The sequence below is a fragment of the Mustela putorius genome, unplaced genomic scaffold (assembly GCF_011764305.1).
Source record: "Mustela putorius furo isolate JIRA1106 unplaced genomic scaffold, ASM1176430v1.1 tig00000145_pilon_pilon_pilon, whole genome shotgun sequence".
Classification (NCBI taxonomy): domain Eukaryota; kingdom Metazoa; phylum Chordata; class Mammalia; order Carnivora; family Mustelidae; genus Mustela; species Mustela putorius.
In genome coordinates this window covers 48,020,551-48,042,353 of record NW_025421294.1, presented here as the reverse complement: position 1 = coordinate 48,042,353, position 21,803 = coordinate 48,020,551, and the positions used below count along the sequence as shown (strand labels likewise).

General features: G+C 41.1%; 1 protein-coding gene and 1 long non-coding RNA gene across 3 annotated transcripts in view; one reads left to right on the top strand and one right to left on the bottom strand.

The window, feature by feature from the left end:
- LOC106003525 overlaps nt 1-10,659 on the top strand; it is a 49,864-nt gene extending 39,205 nt beyond the window's left edge. The window contains exons 4-6 of the long non-coding RNA XR_001176067.2: nt 5,106-5,511; nt 7,186-7,302; nt 10,345-10,659. This is a non-coding gene — a long non-coding RNA (uncharacterized LOC106003525). The remainder of the gene's footprint in view (nt 1-5,105; nt 5,512-7,185; nt 7,303-10,344) is intronic.
- ATP10B (ATPase phospholipid transporting 10B (putative)) overlaps nt 1-21,803 on the bottom strand; it is a 102,230-nt gene that overhangs the window by 12,260 nt on the left and 68,167 nt on the right. For both annotated transcript variants that reach the window (XM_004737682.3, XM_045075635.1), the window contains 6 exons: nt 17,467-17,788; nt 14,475-14,551; nt 12,318-12,443; nt 5,079-5,279; nt 3,815-3,895; nt 2,490-2,594 (listed from right to left, as the gene is read on the bottom strand). In XM_004737682.3, coding sequence (XP_004737739.2) covers nt 2,490-2,594; nt 3,815-3,895; nt 5,079-5,279; nt 12,318-12,443; nt 14,475-14,551; nt 17,467-17,788 — 912 coding nt within the window. The remainder of the gene's footprint in view (nt 1-2,489; nt 2,595-3,814; nt 3,896-5,078; nt 5,280-12,317; nt 12,444-14,474; nt 14,552-17,466; nt 17,789-21,803) is intronic.

The window sequence follows — 21,803 nt, the reverse complement described above, 5'->3', positions numbered from 1 at the left end:
TCACACTTACAATTGTGAATTTGTCTATTTGTCCTTATGTCTGCTGGACAAAAAAATCCAGTTTGATAATTTTTGCTTTTAATAGGTGAATTAAATCCATTAACATTTATTATGAGTAATAATAAATGATCGATTTGGATTTATTCTGAACATCTTATTTTGTGTTTTTTTTGGGGGGGCTATCATTTTTCTTTGCTCTTAACTTTTTATCTTTCCTACACCATACAGAATTGATAGTTTCCTATTTCCCTCTTATTTCTTTCTATTTATTTATGGATAAATCTTAAGTTTTAAAGATACATTTTCAAGTATTAAGAGACCTTAAGTTTTGAGACACTCTAAATAAATATGGACATTTATGGAAAAATTGATAGTTAAATACACATTTCTTATTAATGATGCAGATAAATACATATTCTCTTATTAATGAAGATTTTAGCATAAATTGCCTATTGAACAATCCTTTCTTGTTGTTATTTCTTACAGTTTGGCTTTTATGTTCTTACAGAAGTATGTTTCTTCTTTTGCTGAGGGTCTGGGAGTAGCAACCTTACAATGTCTGTTTATCTGAAAATGTCATTGATTTTGCCCTGGTTCTAAGTGATATGTAACTGTTTGTTATTTCCCCTCAGGTCTTTGAAGATAATTATTCCATTGTTTTCTAGCTTCTATTGTTTGTCAGTTTAACAACTATTCCTTTTCAAGTAAGCTGTCCATAGCCTCTGGTTGACTTTAAGATTGTCTCTTGTATGCTATACAGTTTCACTGTGATATATCCAAGTGATATGTTCAGATTTATTTTAATTTTCTGTTATTATCTCTTCAGATACTGCTTCTCTACCATTTTTTTCTTCTTCTATGACCTCTCTTATGCGGATGCTGGAGCCATTTATTCTAGCCATTATTCCTTTGAATTACTTTATCATATTTGGTGGCATTCCAGATGATTTCCCAATCATATCTTCAATCTGGTAGTTTACTATTTGTCAGAGTCCAATCTAGTGTGTATCCCACAAAATGCATCCTTAATTTCAGTGACAAAATTGCTCATTTTGAAGAATTTTATGTTTCCTCAGCTTGGTTCAGTTCCCAGTATTAAAATCGTCTTTGACCCTTACCTCTCTTCCTCATGGCTTCTGATAAAAGGAATTCCAAATAGCATGTCCTTGTCAACTTTTCTTTAGCTTGCTTTCTTGAGTGGGCTACTCTAGCCAAGACCTTGAACCTAGCAGTGAACAGGGCTCCAATCTTCCTTACCCCATAAGAACCAGACTCCCCACTGCCACATTCAATTTCTTGTCCTAGATTCTGGAAAGCCTTCAATTTGAGCCAGGCCAGTACCTCTCGCTCCTTTGCCTCACTGTTTTTCAGCCTCTTCTGTTGCTGGTGCTTCTTGAAGAAATTTATCCTGTGCTTAAGATTGACTATAACTTTTTGGTTTTATCACTTTGTTCTGTTTGTCTTTGGCATGAATTGGAACACAGGGTGTCTGTGATCTGGAAGTTTCCTTGGGTGGCTCCTACTAGCTCTCACGTCGTACAGGTGGATCTAATTTAATTAACATCCATTACTTTACAATAAATGTATATCAAGTGATTATCCTGTGTACCTTAAACTTGTTGAGGAATAATTACAGCACTGTATAAGATTAACCACTAGCCCCCAAAACATACAGAGTGCTCTGGGATGTTAGATAAGATGATACATTAAAAATAGGTATCTGCTATATGATTTTAAGCTCTTTGTTTTTGTAATTATAACTGGCTATAAGAATTTAATGAAAAATCTGGCATTACCTTTTAAGATACTGAGATATGATATTTGGACATGCTTGAGGTGTGCTCACATGAAGGTAGCCTTCTAATCTTTTACCCTGAAATTAAATGGAGAGCATATGCTTCCCTAACACAGCCTTAAGTCCAGTTAGGCTACTGTTGTCCTTATCTCCAAAATACCCTAAAAGCTTTTAACCCCAAATACCTAATTTTTGCAATGAATTGTCTCATAGTTTTATAGGCCTAATTTTCATAATCCTGGATAGATGATAAGCAAGTTGAGGCTAAGCACTTTATCTTTTATACCTGGCTCATCCCTCTACAAGTGGGACACAGGTAGGAGTTCAGGAGTTGCTTTTTTATTATTATGTTCAATTAGCCAGCATATAGTACATCAGTAGTTTTTGATGTAGTGTTCAACAGTTCATCAGTTGTGTATAACACCCAGTGCTCATCACCGCACGTGCCCTCCTTAATACCTATCACCCAGTTACCTCACTCCTGCTCCCTTCTGTAACCCCCAGTTTGTCTCCCAGAGTCCAGGTTTGTCTCCCTGTCTGATTTCTTCCCATTCAGTTTTCTCTCCCTTCCCCTAAGGCCCTTATGTTCCACATAGGAGAGAAACTGTATGATCATTCTTTCTCTGCTTGACTTCTTGAGTGGATCAATGATACAGAGTAAAACAACTCAAATATAAGCACTTGAGGTGCTTACCCAAGTCTTCATTTCCATTGCCTGGTGCAAGAGAATTGTGGTGAGGGAGATGGTATTGATGGGTGTCCCAAAGGTAAAGACATCAATATCAGAATCCTTGTAGGTCTGCAGAGAAGGAAAAAGCAAGCACTGTTAGATGTGCCCTGGGATTCAAGGTGGGTGTTGTGGGAGGGGAAGGAATGAAGAGAAGATATGCAGCTGCCGTCCGTGGGGAACTGACCCAAGGAACAGACAAGATGAGGAGTGAGTTAATATGGCTAAATTCTTTGGAAACACATTTGTGGCACAATCCACGATGATTATTCCAGAACATTGTGGAATGACTGAACCAGCAGGCACAATGACAAATGCTTAAGATACTTCTGTGTCTACCTTCAAGGAGGGTATAGTCTACTAGGCAGGGAAAATGTGGTACAATTAAGGGGATAAATGATATAATGGTACAGGGTATACAGAACACCCTGGGGGTACAGAAGAGAAGATAATCAGTTGAGACCATAATAAGAGAAGTTTATCTCTTGAAAAGAGAGGAAAGGCAGGCCAGGCAAAGGTGAGAACTTCAGGATGAAAAGTTCAAATAGGCCCAGAAGGTAGGTGTGCTGAGCACAGAGTAGGGGCAAAAAATAACCAAGAAAGGCAAGCAGAGTCCCAGAGAAGGAAAGGAAATTCCATAGGAAGCACAAATAGGAAATTCAAATGAAGCACAAAATGACTGCCTCCTTGACCCATCTTGTCACTAACTACAAAAGAATGCACTTACCCTACCTTCTGGTACCCTATCCAGGAGAAATAGAGCTATGCTTGACTATATAAATTCCCACTCTTTAAACTGGGAACCTTACTGAGGTGGGGCTGGTATCTCTTGCTTTTACTTTAGATGATGTAGCATTTGTTATTATCAGAATTTATTGCCTGAATGCATGCTGCCCTGACCCTGGAATCATGAATCTAAATATAAATCAAGGATTATAAATTCAAATACCTTCGGTGTTTAAGTAAGAAATGGTAAAGGAGTGTAGGAGGCTAGGTATAAGACAAAAGGGAGTGGTAGGGACTATGGCAAACTGGAGAACACACACCCCATCTACCAGGGCTGTGAGTCAATTCTGGATTTTTGCCATGAGGGAAAAATGACCCAGTGTAATGGTAGCTTCCAGTTTCTCAAAAGTTAGCAAAAATTGAGATGTTTTGGTAAAGCAGTCTGATTTTCAAATACTGCATTGGATGTAGTCTGCAGATGGGGCCTCTGTGCTGCATTGTTTCATATTAACAGGACCAGTTCCACTCTGTGATTTGTGTGGTTAGAATGGGACTATAGAACTTACCAGGTAAGGAATGAAGAAGCAGACAAGGCTCTGGTAGAATGCATCCACTATGGAAATCCAGAAAGTCATCGGGTTGTAGCACTGCCAGGAAAAAACACATCAACTACCACCAAAGTGAGCCTCCATACTTTGTAAGCAACTTTCTTGTGCTACCTGGACAGACAATATGGTATTTACAGTGTTCTTAGAGGCAATAGGATGGAAAAATTAGAGTATAGACCTGGGGGTGACAGACCTTAGTTCAAGTCCTAGCTGTGCCACTAACTGTATGACCTTGTGAAAGTCACTAAACTGCTTTGATAATGGCTGCTGCTTCCACAAAAAGGGTAAAAACAACATCAACTATCTCCTTGGGTTTTGAGAAATCTAAATGCAATTGTGCTTTAGTCCCCAGGAAGTGCTCAGGTATTAATAGCTACCATTCATTAGCACATCACTAGTGTTCATACACACTTGGTAAGTTTAGAGATTCTAAGATTTCTACATAACCTCTGAAAGGGAGCTCTCCATCCTAGTCCAGGACCACAGGTTCCCAACAGACAAGGCTCAGCGGCTTCAGAGACAAGTGTTTTCATTTTGTGCTTCCTTCCTCCTGCCTTCCCTAGAAAAATGAAGCTGTACTCCGTTTGTTTTTGCTGTATTAACTTCTCTTACTGTTAGATACCCAAGGAATACATTATACATTTAGCACATCAGCGGGAGGGGAAAAATCAGAGGAGCTCTGGGTGTACGTGTGCCATCACTGTGTCTCTCTCGCCTGATGTGCTAGGGTGGCTCTGCTGCTCTCCTATCATTTTTGGGTTAGGACTGGGCTTGGTTCTTTGTTGGCTGTCCACAAAATATTACTAGCTCTCAAACACCTTTCTCCCGGGCCCAGAGGTATTCTCATGCATTTAATGCCCCTCTTCCCAGGATGCTTCCTTCAAGGCAGTCAGTTTCCCTGTGTGTCATTTCCATCCAGTCTCTGGGCTGTGTCTGTGCAAATCAGACCACCTGGAGTGCCTGTGGTCTGATTTCTCCAAACCATTCAGAGTGTCAGTGTGACCTCTTTCTGCCTTGTAGGAAACCATCAGCATGGTTTCCTAGAAACCCACTGGTCTGATCTATCACCCTCCACAGCAAATGAGGAACAGGCCAGGAATGGGGAGTGGGTCACATGGGAGGACAGAGGCAGAGTGGTGACAGGAGTGCAAGGGCACCTGACCCCAGGTAAGTGCTCTCTCCCTGACACCAGCAGGGAGGAGCTGGGGCCTCTCCATCTTACCTCAGAGTTTTGGCCACTCTTGTACAGCTCGGGCAACGCCAGGAGTGTCTCTGCCGAGATGTCTTTATCGAGGACTCCGAAGACCAGAGGAGGCAAGGATGTGAAGAAGAGGTTGAAGAATATCATCTGCCAGTAATCGATCATGGTGGAGCCGGAGAAACCACAGAAAAACTGGTACCAGAAGAGCAGGTTGACGTAGCACTGCAGACGGAGAGTGTGGCCTTGTGAGTGAGGACCCATGGGCCGTGGTCACCAACGGCTGCCTAGGAGCCTCTGGCAAGTCCCCACGCTGACTCGGAGCTTCTGTTTTCTCATTTGTGACACGCAGAGTTGTGTAAGGGTCAGCGGTAACTAATCCTTAGAGTAGCAGCTGCCACTACAGCAACTATGACTGTGAGTTAGGACCTGAAGGGAACTACACCGACTCGTTAAGGTAAGTACACTGTGCTGGTTAATAGCACAGGTTGTGGAGGCAGAAAAGGTTGGCTTGGTCTGTCACTTATGAGCTGTGTCACCTGGAGCAAATTGCTTAACGTTTCTGAACATCACCTTGCCCTCTTTCACACAGGAACAGTCGTACCTAGACCTGGCATGGGATAAGGTAGTTATTATGAGTAGTAATGTGGAAAAAGAAGGGGTTGCTTCTGGGGAAGGAATCATAGAAAGACTGGACCATGGACAGGGAGACTGGTGGGAAGAGAATTTCATGAGGTTTTCCTTACATTATTTTCCTAATGGTCATGCAACTCAGAAGGGTGAGTAAGAAATCTTCTCCCTGTTTCTTTATGCTTTCTAAAGCTGTTTCCCACTCAAAAGCACTCCACCCTGAAATGGGCTGGGTCACTAGTATTGCCTACCACACTGTGATATGCTTTGGTAACCTGACCAAGATGGTCACGTAAATTGCTGCTCCCAGAGTTAGGACTAGAGATTCTCAGCTCTGTGTGACTGAGGCACAGAAAGGTGAAATGTATTACAAGAAATCACTCAGCAGGTTTGTGTACAAACTAGAATGTTCATGTTCTAACTGTTGGGCCAGGGTTGTTTTGAAGAGGTTCTCTAGAATTTTAATAACATGGACATGTTAATTCTCATAACACCAATGATCATTACTGAAGCTTCTATTCGTGCCAGGTGTGTGATATATATTTTACTATTTTAGTATATAGTACATTAGGTGTGCCATAGACCTAATTTGTCTCAAGACTCTTGAAAGCTAAGCTTATTGCTAATAAAAATAGTACATATTATGCCTCCATCAGAAAGGATGAATACCCAACTTTTGTATCAACATGGATGGGACTGGAAGAGATTATGCTGAGTGAAGTAAGTCAAGCAGAGAGAGTCAAATATCATATGGTTTCACTTATTTGTGGAGCATAACAAATAGCATGGAGGACATGGGGAGTTAAAGAGGAGAAGGGAGTTGGGGGAAATTGGAAGGGGAGGTGAACCATGAGAGACTATGGACTCTGAAAAACAATCTGAGGGGTTTGAAGTGGGGGGGGGTGGGAGGTTGGGGTACCAGGTGGTGGGTTTTATAGAGGGCACAGATTGCATAGAGCACTGGATGTGGTGCAAAAAGAATGAATACTGCTATGCTGAAAATAAATAAAAAAAATAAAACAACAAAAACAACAACAACAAAGAAACTGGTGATGTACTATATATTGGCTAATTGAATTTAAATTAAAAAATAAATAAAATATCATGTATTTTGGAACAGAATGGTAGAGAAATATCTTCATGAAAGCATATATGATTGCTGGGTATTTGTTATCATATAAAAGAGAAAATTGGAATATGTCTATTTTAAAATAAAATCATATATTTCTCTTAAAAAATAGTACACATTATATTAATGTTATATCTTGATGATAATGTTATTAGCCCTACTCGACTGACAAGGAATCTGAGGTTTTCAGATACTCACTTACCTCTTGTCCAAGTTCAGAGCTAGAAAGTCACACAACCAGTATCTGAGTTTTCAAAGCTCTTTCTCTTTGACTACCCCCAAACTTTCTTAATCTCCTATTGGATTATACAGTAATAATTCTAACAGAGAGATTCTAGCTAAGGAGCTCTATCCTTTGGCTTTTCTGCTCAGGTGACCTGTGGGATGTTTCTTGGCTCTGAAAGAGATCCTGGTGCCCTGAGATATCCTGGACCTTGAATCTTTCTGTCAGAAGGAATGAGAAGGCTCAATCTGTTTGTTGTGCTGCTGGTAGGTTTGAAATATACTATGGGCAGACTTAGAGTTTTGAGATGAACAACAACCACTTGTGCACTTGACATGGTCTGCTTAAGAGGAACTTGAAATACTGAAGTCCCCTTGGTATTAGCATTCAGCAGCTGTATGAGGCTTTGACCTCTCTCTCTCTCTCTCTTTTTTTTTTCCCCTTTGAGAACCTTGTCTTGCTTCTTCCTCTCCAGCAAGATGGGCAAGACAGTAACTCTTATCTCCCTTACACATAGGTAGACTGAGCAGCTCAGATAGGCTAAGTGACTGTACCAAATAGCTTTGGCCACCTGGGGCTGGAACTGTGACTTGAAGTTGTAGGAGCCTAGGATGCCAGAGCTGGAAGTGAGACCGTCTTACAGTTGAGGCTACTAATAGCAACACAAACACCCAAAGGACTTATTATTTGCTAAACTCTGTTCTGACCCATGAGCCACCTAACAGCCCCATGGGGCAGTCAGTCATCACTACTCTCACTTTACAGTTGAGGAAACTGAGCCTCAGAGTCCTGGCTTTGGCAGTAGACAGCTATTAAGTAACAGACTGGAGTTCAAGCTCAGATGTTCTGGCTCTAGAGTCCATCCTCATAAACATGATGGGGGAAGTGGATGCTCTTGTTAAACCAATTCAAGATCTGAGACTACAGCTCAGTCTCCAGCACTAATGTCTAGAGTCATTTATCCTACACCATGAGAGGCCAGGTGGATCCATCCTAAAGTGCTACAAGTGGGGGAAAGTACTGAACACAGAATGCTGTGATTGGCAGTTCCCGCCATGGGGGCCAAAAGAGCAAGGTGGCAAGTTTGCCAGCTGTAGGCCATCGTCTGATATTTGCAATGTAGATCTGGTCTTTCTGACTCCAAGCCTCAATCTTTCCTCTCCAAATTGCAGCTTTTAAGTTGTACAAGCTTATCTGGTAGATTCTATGATGCTTGACCCAGTTTTCACCCAAGCATCAGCCATAGTCTAAGCTAAAGGAGGAAGAGAGCAGTGATTGGCTGGTGTTGGAGGCTGTCTGAAGCTCTCTGGTCAAGTGTGATATCACATGATGTTTCTTGGACAATTTATGTTGAGACACGGTGCTAGAGATGCTTGGACAGAAGAAAACACACAAAGAAGTTGGCAACTGCTGGAGAACAGGGTGCTTGGACCTCTGGGAGACACTGAATGCCATGGCGGAGAGGACATTCAGTCTGGGGATTGTGGAGTATAGTACAACTAGGTCCAATCCTGATTCTGTGATGTACTTAGCTGGGTGATCTGGGTAACCCCTCTGGCTTTCAGCTACCACATCTATAGAAGGACAATAACTGTCCCTACCCCCACAGGGCTGATGGAAGATTTTCTGGGTACCTCACACATATTAACTCATTTATGCACATAATAACCCTGCGAGTTAGGTAGTATCCCCCTTTTACAGGTGAAAAGACTGAGACACAGAGCTGAAGTAAGTTACTCAAAGCCACATTGCTGTTAAGTAGTAGATTGGGGCTGGGATTTGAACTCAGTCTGGTTCTTGCACATATTTTTGGTCTTAACCCCAATATTACACGTAGCTCTCAGAGTTACATAAATACGTAAACGTACATACCAGGACAGCACCTGGTATGTGGTTGGTTCCCTATAGATGTTGGTGCATGTTGGTGCTAGTGATGCTATGCCAAACATTAACCAGCTATGCTAAGTACCAAGGGCACTACAACAATCAAGAGTGGTGTGGAGAACTCTGGGGACCTGGGTGTTGGAAAACTAGCATTTACTGAACTGCTTGCCTTACACATCACACATGGGCAGTATCAAAGGGTTTTAATCCCTAGTCAAAGGGAGAGAACACTGCTTGGATATCATTGGCTCATTTTTCCATAGAATCATTTCTACCGAATTATAATTTAATACTGATTTATCAAGGGTTGTTAGAAAAAGTTACCAGATGGAGGTTAATTTTCATTTCCAACAAAAATGCCACAGAAGACAGTTTCTTGAAGATTTTTGTGTGACCTTCTAAAGGTTTGCTTGATAAATTGATGCAAAGAGAGAGTGTTCCTCCTGGAGAACTGGTATGCTTGTTTTAACCAGACATTTAATATTTAGCATCTTAACCCAAGTTCCTGGTACAACTCACTTCTTTCCTTTCTGTAATTCTGCTCTATACTCTTATAAATTTTCCCTCTTGCTTCTCTATTCCCTCTGTTTTTACTATAAGTCACTTTCATCTCTTTTTTTGGAATTAGATACAGTATATGATATAAAATTATAAACTGCCTAAAATATTTTCTATGAAGACTCAGGTTGTCAAGCCTCTTCTTCTTGGCAAGGAAGCTGGCAAATTCATAGTTCTAGCTCTTCTTTTTGGTCCTAGCTTAAATGTTACTTTCTTTCTTATTGATTAGGTCAAGAATCTCCTGGTGGTATGTGCTTAGCACCCTGACTTTCGAGGGAGATGTGTGTAAGAAAATATTGTAAAGTATTTTTTCTTTTCTTTTAGCATAGTAACACTTCTTTTCCTATAATAGTACTTCTTAATCTTAGAGGTCCATACAAATTAGCTGGGGATCTTACTAAAAGTGACATTCTGAGACAGTAGTCCCAGGACGCAGTTCTAAGGATCTACATTTCTAACTAGCATTTAGGTGATGCTAATGCTTCTGGTCCAGAAACCACATTTTGAGAAGCAAGATTTATGGAGCCGAGGAGATGATAAACCACTTCCTACAGGCCAAAACCGGCCATAAATCAGGTTTTGTTGGGACACAGCCACATCGATTCATTTGCATGTTGTCTACACTTTGCTTTCATGTTGCCGCAGCAGAGTTGAGTAGGTCAGATGGGGAGTAGGTAACATGGACTAAGCAGTCTGCAAAGCTAAAGTATTTCTTACCTGGCCCTTTGTAGAACAAGCTCACTGAGCCCTGATTTAGACTGTCAGGCTCAGGAAATGTTCAATAATGATTTGAATAAATGAAATCAGTCATTGTTCCATTGTCCCAACAATATCCTGGAGTTTAACACTGTTTTCTTCCTCCGCAGGCCCTGTTAGGACCTTGCTTGCTTCCGCTTCCATCTGCTGGAATCTCTGCCCTATGGAGGGGGCGCCCAGAACCTGGTGACGGCATCACTGAGAGGGGGCCTGCGTTTTCCTCCCAAGAAGCTACAGTGCAGTAATTAATTCATTGTTCAAATTTCAGAGCAGGCAGCATTTTAATCCCCTCTGAAATTGGTTTCGGATGTGGAAGTCATAGTTCTCCACCCTCTAATTGCAATGGGGAGATAATGCGGCATCAGTATCACAATTTCGAGCACGGCATCAGGCTGGAAATAAATACCATTTAAGCTTTGAAAGCATGGCTGGCTGGAAACATTTCCTTTTCTATTTCACAAATTTAATGCAGAGAAGAGGTTGTGCTTATTCAAAGAACAGCTCCTTTGGAGGCAAGAAAAAAAAATTAAAGGGGCATTTTGAATTCTAAGTAAACAGTCTTTCATGCCCAGAGTGAGTTTCAAGTTAAATAGAGTGACTTGTTTGCATAGACTGGCTGAATATTACCATGCAGTTTATCGAATTTACATTATTTTTTGTCATGCTGTTTATTTACATATACATTGAACTTTGCACAAAAATGCTCACTCTTGAGGGAGGGCAACTGTCACAGTGCCTAAATCAGGACTGGGAGAATGGAACAAGGGGACAAAATGCAATTTTGCAGCTGCTACTGGGCTAACGTGTTTCTCTGACATCACTCTACTCGTCACTGGACTCTTAATCCTCCCTTTTTCCTTATGCAAACAGGAATTGGATTCTATTTGGAGACTCTTGGGGATTATTCAAAGGTCCTTGAACTAGGTAATGAAAACTCAGGCCCCTTGTTCCCTCTCTTAGTACAGCAACGTTCTGGCTTTTTCCAATACCCATTGTTAATCAAGGGCTTTTCAAATAAGAGCCTCTGAAAGTTTTAATGCCTCAGTTAGGGTGTGCCTGCTTTGGGCTCTTATCAACAAGGCAGAAAACATATTTTTTAGGAGAAACAACGTTACCTTCCTATGATTGTAGAGTGTTACATGCTTTCCTGAGCTCTGACACTAAGTCTCTTGATAATACTTTGAGGGACAGAGGGAGTCCTAGTGTCTCCATATTATTGATGAGGAAACCAAGGCTCAGAGAGGTTAAGTAACCTCCAAGCTCACACACTATGCTAGAGTCATGCAAGACTAAAACCCAGATGATCTCCCCAATCCAAACATTTTTGCCATGAGACATTTAATGTCCTGACCTCAGTGAATTCCCTGCTGGGAAGGCTGGGGAAGCTGAAATGATACTATGTATCAGATGAAGCCAGGGACTCCAGTCTTAAACCTGTACTCTCCCAAGGGGTGGGGTATAGTGCTTGCATTGGGATGGGTCTGTCTGGGGAGAAAATTTAAGATACATGTCAGGCTAATTATTCTTCGAGTCCTTTTTTCTTGTAGTCAGAAAGTAAATCTCATTTATGGAGCCCATCTAAGAGCAATGGCAATAGCAATAATAAAAATGATGGCTGACTCTATAGGGTGATTACTATGTGCTAATCACTTTATAAACAAGCTCTCCTTTAATCCTTCTAGCAAATATAGGAGAAAGTTACTATTATCATTCCCATTTTACAGATGGTAAAAAGAAGGTATAAGGCCATTACCAAATAAAAGAGCCTAGACTTGAAACAAATATGTTTGACTCAAAAGTCCATGCCTGTAACCACTCATGCTGCCTTCTTTTTACCAGGTGCTTTCCGTACAGTGTTGCTAATGCTCACAATAATGTCACAACAGAAGAAACTGAGACCCGGAGAAGTGAGTTATATTGCTCAAGTTCACAGAGCTAGGAGGAAGCTTTCAGGATTCAAAATCTAGGCTGGCCTGTCTTCCTCCCTTATGCCGAGGTTGTTTGTCTTACTACTGTGGTAGGAACGGGGCCCCTGGCAGGGCCTACCAAGGCCTGCATAAGAGGTTCCCATAGGGCTACTCACCACGTTCTTGTAGAAGTAGTACACCACCATCCTGGCCAGGCGCGAGTAACACCAGTGGCCATGCACAAGCAGCAGCTTCTTGAGGTGTCTGAAGCGGGATATGGCAAAGTCGCTGGCCATAACAGCCTGAGAGGGCAGAACAGAGACTTCAGCTTCTATCCATGGCCACCAGTGAACCAAAGAGTCCCCCTTGAGGGCTCTGCTTTGTTCTAGGTCCGTACCTGGTTGGGCCAAAAAGCCCCTTTGTCATTAAGTGGCACCTAGGGTGGCTCTTTGGAATTGGATATCCCCCATCCTTTCTTCTGAAAAATCCAAACCTCACTAGACTCCAAGAAAGGCAGCTTGTAAAGAATTAGTGGTCTAGTCTGGCCTTTCATCTCCTTCCATTTCTCTGATAAACATTAACTGTGGCCTAAAATGTGTTGGCACCATGCTAGAGATGCGACGGCTAACCAGAAAGTAGTGGCGTCCATGCAGAAAAGCCTCCCACCTCTCAATGCCCTGGTTGCCACCTACGGAAGAACATTGGCTCCACCTTCACATGGAGATGATGGCGGGAGAGCTCTTCCTTTACGTGGAGCTGAACTGTGTTTTCTGCCTTTGGGATTATTCAGAAGAGGACACAGTTCATGGTTCTCTTAAGTGTATGAGGTTTGAAACTATGGAAAGAGTCTAGATGTCCATCAACAGATGGATAAAGAAGATGTGGTTAATATACATATAATGGAATACTATGCAGCCATTAACCCCCCCCCCCAAAATCTTGCCATTTGCAATGACATGGATGGAACTAGAAGGTATTATCCTAATCAAAATAAGTCAATCAGAGAACGACAATTATCATATGATCTTACTTGATTTGAGGAATTTGAGAAATAAGGCAGAGGATTGTAGGGGAAGGGAGGGAAAAACGAAACCACATGAAACCAGAGAGGGAGACAAACCATAAGAGACTTAATCTCAGGAAACAAACTGAGGGTTGCTGGATGGGAGGGAGGTGGTGGAAGGGATAGGGTGGCTGGGTGCTGGATAATGGGGAGGGTATGTGCTATGGTGAGTGCTGTGAATTGTGTAAAACTGATGAATCACAGACCTGAACCCCTAAAACAAATAATATATTATATGTTAATTAAAAAAAAAGAAGTATGAGCTTTGGAAATGCCTGGTTATGGGCTCTGGTATAAGTCTCAGCCAGGCTGTTTAACCTTTCCCAGCATTGGTTTCATCTAGGAAAAAAAAAAAGGAATAATAATTCCTAACACACAGAGATGTGATTTTTCAAATCAATTGAAATAATAAATCCAAGGTTTAGTGCAAGCACCTAGTACAGTGCTGGCTTATGAAAGAAACTCAAAAGGTAACTGTGTTCGTTCATCCTCACCAACAAATTTAGGTAATGCCTCCTGTCTGTACTAGCAGTGGGAATATAGTTATTAATGGTTCAAAACCACAAAGTGGGGTCTGTTTTAGTGGGAAATGTTAGTAGCTCAGGTTAGTATGCTTGTCCCAAGCTGAATTTTGACTTAGTAAGTGTACCTTACAATTTATAGGTCAATCTAGCCATTGAGACTAAAATGGCAATTGAAAAATGTTTTCAAATGTCCTTATATCTGTCACTGCTCATGGAGGGCACCGCATTCTTGGATGTGGATAGAAGTTACAGAGAGGAAGAATCGAGTCAGTAGAAAGCTTAGCCCTCCCATTCAGGAAGGCTTTAGAATACAGGTATTGCTGGTAAAGCTAAGCCCCCTCAAGGTCCTGGAAACCTTACTTCCAAAATTCCCTAGGGACTTATGCTATCCGTAACTCCCTCCCAACTTGAATGTATAATAACGGGCCACTCTCCATGACCTTGGTGCAGCTCTTTCTGTCCCTGGGTCCTTTCCCCATGCCTTAATAAAACCACCTTTTTTGCACCCCTCCCCCCACCAAAAAAAAAACTCTAAGCATCCTTCAAATTTCCTCTGTATCAGAAGGACTGGGCAGCAAAGGATATAGTGATGGAGGTTATGTATAGGCATGGAAGCCCTGTGACTCTCAGATGATAATTCTGCAAAGCTCTTGGGGAGAAGATCCTCCAACACTTGGGGGGGATTCCATAACTCTCCAAAAAGGGTCAAAGAGAGAAGAAATGAGAATAATTGAGGGGAACAGTACCTGCATGCCTTCCTGTCCAGATATCCCAATTCCAATATCAGCAGCTTGAATCATGCTTACGTCATTTGCTCCATCACCTGAAAGGAGAGAGATCATGAGGTGTCTTTATTCCTGGTCTAACTGCTGCATGACAATGGAAAGGGTGTTACCCGAATGGCTCTAAAGTCTCCCCATGTGTACATAATTGGTTACATTTAACATTGCTCTGAATAGTCCTACAAGAAAAGTCCTTGCTACAGTATTTGGCCTGAGAGAGGTCTTTTCTTCTTCTTTTTTTTTTAATTAAAAAAATTTTTTTTGTTAACATATAATGTATTACTAGCCCCAGAGGTACAGGTCTGTGAATCACCAGGTTTACACACTTCACAGCACTCACCATAGCCTTTTCTTCTTTGACAAGAAGCTCTATTATTTGACAAATGTTTATTGTACCTTTTGTCTAGGCACAATATTAGGTATTGGGAATAAAGTGGTGAGTGAGGCTGGAGCATGGCTTTGCAGTTTACAATAAAAGGCCTTCACAAATGTTACAGTGGACTTCACTAATGAGCAAATGGAGAATCGGAGCAACATAGAGATTCTGCAAGGGTAAACCAAGCTAGGGAAGGGGCCCAGGAACATTGGCACGAAGATCTTTGCTACTTTTCCTAACTCAGTAGAAGCTAAGCTATTTAGCGTATTAAGACCATTGGAAGGTCTGGACAGCTAAATCATCAGATTGGCAATGGTGTCCAAGGACAGGGATGGTGTTCGGTTTTGTTTCTGAATATAGGAAAATGGGATTGACTGATTTTTTTTTAGTTGAGGAACATTTAATCACACTGTGTTCCCATTTAACGAGCTAAGGTGTTTATTTCAGGAAATTGGAGGTTAGGGCACAAAAATACACAAACAGCCTCCAGCACTGTCATATAGTTTTTCAGTGATGTTGGAAATGTCATCTATCTTTACTGTCTAATATGGAGACTACGAGCCCCATGTGACTATCGAAATGCGGTTGGTGAAATTCTATTTAATTATAAATTTCAATACTTATCTATAGCTAGGTAGTAACCGTTTAACACAGCACAGCTCTACCCAGTGAGGCTTTCCTTACAAACCTGGCTTTTCCCAAAGCTTTATCTTTCAGACTAGAGATGAGCAAACTTTTTCTATAAGGGGCCAGATAGTAAATATTTTAGGCTCTGTGGGCCAAAAAGCAAAACTGAACAATTCTTTTTGCTGAAAGGTGAATAGTCTTGTACACATTTCACAGTTAAAAACATAAAAGTCATTCTCATATCCCTGCAAAAGCATGTAGTGGTCTGGATTCAGCCTGGCGGCCATGATTTGTGGCCTGCATTGTCTTCATTCTCCTCCCGGTCCCACCTCTTTTTCTAGTAGGTTCTCATAATAGAATGCATTTAAATATGTATTAGATAACATGGAGAATATGGAATTGGGGAGAGAATTTTCTTTCCTTTGTTATTTGGCAAGGAAATTAATCTTTAAAACTTTATGAATGTAAGTAGCCATTATTCTTGTAACGATCGTTATTTATTTTCTTCTTCCCCATGGAGAACAAATCGACTCTTTAACTTCTTCTGTTAGCAAACCAGTGGAAGTAGAGGTATGGAATCATGCCATAACTCACCCTGTTGGGTTTTTTTCTGCTTCTGTGGCAGTGGAGCTAATTTCTTACCTCAGACTGTCAGTCCTGGGCTATTGTCTTATGTGTGTTTAAAGTTCTGAAGAGGACAATTTGGGGAATAAAATCAGGATGCAGTTGCTAAAACTTTGCTCCCTGTCTTTTTGCCCATGCGCCCCCCCCCCTTTTTTTTGGTTTGAATTGCTTTCACCTGAACACTGGGAGAAAAAACAATGTGCAAGTAGGCTTCTTAATTTGAAATACCAGGAAGGAAACTCTCCTTCTATGTCTGTGTAGGAAGGATAGAACCTGGAACCATCTGTAGGAATATCCATAAATGAATGTAATGTTTACTATGTGCTTGGTATGTGCAGAGCACAGACAAAATGATAAGACTGATATGGTTTCCACTATTCAAGGAACTCCTGGTCTCCTGAGCAGGCCATTGCAGAAAGTGTATCAGTGCTCTGCAGCTGTGAGGGCTGTGTGCTGCTTGAGTTCCCAGAGACAAGGAAGGTTAGATGGGGTTGGAATAAGGGGTATTTTACAGAGGAAATAGCTTGGCAAATGCAAAGGCTCAGGAGTAAGAAAGATAGGACAAGGCTCATGGAGAATGGCAATCAGTTCCATCTGGTTAGAGCATGGAGTGCCAGATGTTGGGGAACAGACAGTAGCTGTGGTGAAGGATGTGGCTAGAGGGTTAGTGGAGACCAGATTGTGAAGATTCTTGGAAACCAGGTTTGCTTGTCCCTGGAAGGTTTGATATAGGTACAGTTTTGATTTCTCTGCCTTAATCACATGTAAAGTTTAGGATCCTATGAGGAATTTCTTCATCAGCCAACAGGTCTGCATTCGTTGAGTGTTTGCTTTGTGCTGGGCCTTGTATTTTGGAATGGACATATGGGATAGGCTCAACTTCTACAATCTCCCCATAACAACTCAGGAATATCAAATCAGCAGAATATCAAATCCACAAACACCTGATGTTTATGTTATTAGGCCAGCTGTTAAGTATCAAAAGGGGAATGGGTTGTATCCCAGAACTGAATTGGCCTGAGTGTATATTACTGAGTTATGTGAATATTCTGAATTTGAGGCTTCTTCTGGCTTTAACCTCCATTCAAGTCATAATTTTTCCTTAGTGATCTGCTCATCCTGAGAACTTTGATTCACTCTCCCACTCTGCTGAGCCTCTGCTTCCTCTCCCAGCTGCCAGTCTTGGCTGTCACTTTGAACTCTCTCAGTCTAAGACAGTGATCCTCAGCTTGGGTATCTTGACTTTGACACATGACCTTCCAACTCTGGTCCAGGCCTCTTGCCAGATCAGCCTCACAGGCTGCACCCACATCTCCACGTGATAGGTACCTATGGAAAGGGTCATGACGTTCAACTTGTCTCGCACCAACTTGACTATCATACTCTTCTGGAGCGGGGTGGAACGGCAGCATAGGACAGACCGGCAGTACTGCGTCAACTCCAAAAATTTCATCTCCAGTTTTCCCTGGAAAATGGCATTCAATGTCTTTCCATCAATGACCAATCCAACTTCTGGAACTGCAGCTCTTGAGGAGGGAGGTAGTGTCTCAGAAGGTAGACAGAACCCAAAGATCTTGGGGTCTGGCTTCTGTGGTCCATGGAATTGCTTTACTTCTTCCAGTGCACAGCTGAGGATGGATTCACAAGTTTCCTATAGAGTCAGAATAATAAATATAGTATTAGTAAGCAACACTGGAAATGTAGGTTGAAGATTTCACTTTATCCTTTAGTAAAATAGTTACGAAACTCTACAACCATAGAGGTTACTCAGGAAGCATTCTCTGATTTCTCTCGTTTCTCTGCAGTATTTCAAAAGGCATCAAAGCAATATGAATTGCTTTTAAGCAGATTAATGGCAAAAGAGAGATGGTGAGGGAATGGGAGTAGAAGTAGTTCAGCAAGATGGGGACAGATACTGGGATGGTATAAGCTAATAAATAATATCATGATGGTATTGTGCTTTCTATTTCTCACAAGTCATTTTAGTTCTCCTGAGGAAATTGAGTGATGAGGCAACTAGAACAGTAAAATCATTAACTTGCCCTAGCTCACCCAACTTACTAGTGGAGGCAGAACATTATTACCAAAATTACGGCTTTTAATAAAAAAAATACATCGAATGTTTATCTGTTGGCATGAATGTTTTGGTCATATAGGTTAAAACTGACTATGAATGTGATCATCTTAATGATGTAAAGAAACTTCTCACTGATTTTTTCTGATGTTTACCTTGAAACCTAGTGAAGAATTTATTTGCCTCTTTTACTTTTGATGGTATCAGAGATAAAGTCACCTTTTGGTTCTAAATATATTCTTTGTACCCCTTTAGATTTTGCAACATTACTTTCAAATAAAGTAGAGAAAAGTTATGGCAGTCAACTGTATCATCAATTTTAATAGCATTGTTTTTTTCACATAATTATTTTTTGTTTTGTTTTTTATAAGCTTTTTAAAATTTTAAATTCAATTAATTAACATATAATATTAGTTTCAGAGGTAGAGGTCAGTGATTCATCAGTCTTATATAATACCCAATACTCATTACATCAAGTGCCTTCCTTAATGCCCATCCCCCAGTAACCCCATCCCTCCATCCCTTTCCCCTCTAGCAACCCTCAGTTTGTCTCTTATGATTTATCTCCCTCTCTGATTTTGCCCCCATGATCTTTATTTAGCAGTGTTTTTTATTCATGGCAAGGATGATTTTCATTTACTGTAGTGCTAACACATTTCTAAAAATAAATTTAAGTATGTAAAGTCAGTCAATTTAAATGAAATCATTAAATTAAAAAAAACAGTAGAGGTAATATGTGGATTTAGGCAAAAATTGTGAAGACTGTTCTGATATGATAGGTTTGGGGGCCATTAATCTAGAAGCTTCTGAGAATATTTGGAGTCATTTATTCTGGAGTGGTAGAACTGCAGATAATCATTCCTGAGTCTTCCCTTAGGGGATGCTGAATTGAGTGTTGCAAGCAATAGGGTATGCCCAGAACCTAGAGGGGTAATAGGAAGTAGTTCCAGGAGTGGGTGGTTATGCCTGAGGCACTTATCTGGGAAAGAGATCAAGACAGTCCATGCTGGGAGTTGGGGCAGACACAAATTATATAAATTTCTCCAACATATGGCTGCAGGAAGTCATTGGAGATATAAGTTTCAAAATCTCTGAATTTACTTATTTCAAATTGTGATATAATAACCAAATAGTTACTATTCATTTAACCTTTAGTATATGATAGGCACTGTGGTAGGGAGCCCCTAAGATGCTTCTCAAAGATCCCTGCCCTCCTGGGATGCATTCCTCTGTCTGATCCCTTCCCTTGGGTGTGAGCCACATCTAGCAATTCCTTTCTAATGTTAAGAATTCTGCAAAAGTGATGGGAAGTCTCTCCCAGATTAGCTTATAAAAAGACCATGGCTTCCAATTTGGCACTCTTTTCTCTCTCTCTCTCTCTTGGATGGCTTGTTGTGGGGGAAAAGCAGCTGCCATGTTGTGAAGCAGCTCTATGGAGAGGCCCATGTGGTGAGGAACTGAAGTTTGCCAGCAATCATGTCTGTGAGCTTGGAAGAAAGGCTTCTCTCCACGTCCAAATAACCTACCAGTTGAGCCTTCAGATGAGCGCATACCCCTAACTGACAGCTTAACTGCAGCCTCCAGAAAGACCTGAACCAGAGGTACCCCGCTAAGCTGCCCCTGGACTCCTAACCCACAGAAACTGTGGGTTAATAAATATTGGTTGTTTGCAGCCATTAAATTTTGGAGTAATTTGCTAACTAAAACAAATACTATGCTAATAAGTATTTTTCTTCTATGATCTTATACAATCCTGCCAATAGCCTCTGAAATAAATCTTTCTAATCCCTGTTTTACATATGAAGAGAGTGAAGTTTTGGGAGGTTTGATACCTGGACCATATTAAGCTTTCAATATATGTTACTAAAAATGATAATAATCATTGCTGTTATTAATTTCTATCAAATACTCTAGTTCCTTCTAAATTCCTTGACAGACCAGCCCTTTCAGTGATGGGTTAGTAATTCTCTCATTTTATGGATGTGAACCCTGAGGTCTACAGAGGTCCCATAACATGCTTATAGATTTAAGGTACATAACAAAGAAATAGTAGCCCTAAATCAATTTATAATGAATTAGGCAGATTAAAACCCTTGGAGAAATTATTCACTGAATACAGAATTATATTAAACTAGGGTTTAAGTAAATCTGAGATTTGGAATGGCTTTCCCCAGTTTCTGGCTTTACATATCCTTGTAGCCAGGTAAGGGGGTGAGAAAAACTAATCTTAGAGGTTTAGTGGGCTTAGGGTGTGGACAGGGGCTAACATTCAGATACCATCTGAGAGGGTCCCAGACAGCTTTAAATGAATCAACAGTGACTGAACAAAACATGAAATGTGACCTACTGTTCCTTAAGAACGTTGGCTAATTAATTGCTAAACATCTTCAGCTTCCTGGAGGAATACATTACATTTAACAGAAACCACAAAAGCCCACTCTATCCCTCTTGGTCTGACTGACTCAGAAGTTTGCCCATGTCTTCCTTCTGGGATCACCTGGAGTGAAATAATCCTTGTAAATAGAATTTCCATTGTAAGCAGGGCAGGCAGATATCAACTGTTATTACAGGGATCAAGTACTCAAGCAAGCAGCAAATTAGAAAGAAAAAAAAAAATTCTTTCCTAAGCATAATATTAATGCCAAAGACTTCCCCAAGATTATTTTCATTTTGAAAATTCATTGGGGTTTAATCTAATCACAGCATAATCTGTGCACTGGACAAGAAAGTAATTTTTCCAATTCTTACAAAAGGCCTCAGGCACTTTTCATAGTATACACTACTTAAAAAAAAAGTATGTGCATGTGATTCTTTATGGGAAAAAAAAAAAAAAAAGAAAGACCAGATTTAAACCTCCTAAACCTCTGTTCTGGGTCCAATCAGTCTGAAGCAAAACTGAAAGAGTGTGGCTCCAACATCCTCCCTGCCCCCTTCCTGTGCTCTTCGTTCCCATCTTTTTCCCTCTTCTCCATCCTTTTCCCCACCGCATGCCTACATCTCCCCGTGCCCTCCTCCGACCATCCCTCCGATACTTTTCTTGCTTGTTTCCTTCTGGTAGGACCATACATCTCAATGCCTCCTTCCCATAGTCATCAGCCAAGATGTTGGAGCTTCACTTTCTGCAGTTTGCGTTGTGAAAATAGACTCTCCCCGCCCCTAAATATAAAGCGGTATTGTAACTTCAAATACTCTTCCTCAGACTTCACACAATCCTCTCTCCACATCCCATCCCCTGCTGCCCACAGTCTTCCTGGGGGGAGAAAACTGCAGTTTTAGGACACTGCTTCTCCCTTTCTCTCTCTCTCTCCCATCCTCTCTAAGCATGCTGCCTCATGAATCACTCCCTTCAGGTTTTATTCTGTGGCAAACCAATTGGACACATAAACTGGAGCTGAGATTTTAAACTCAGAATCATTTTAATGCGAATGGGGCTTTTTCAATGGGAGAGTTAATCCAAAGTAGAAGAAACTCACAACTGGGGTTCTGGGAGCGAACAATGTGTTATGGCACAGATAGCACTGGCCTGGTGGGAGGACAGTGTTCTAGATTTAGTTCTGTCAGAAACTACCAGGGTGACCCTGGGCAAGTGGCT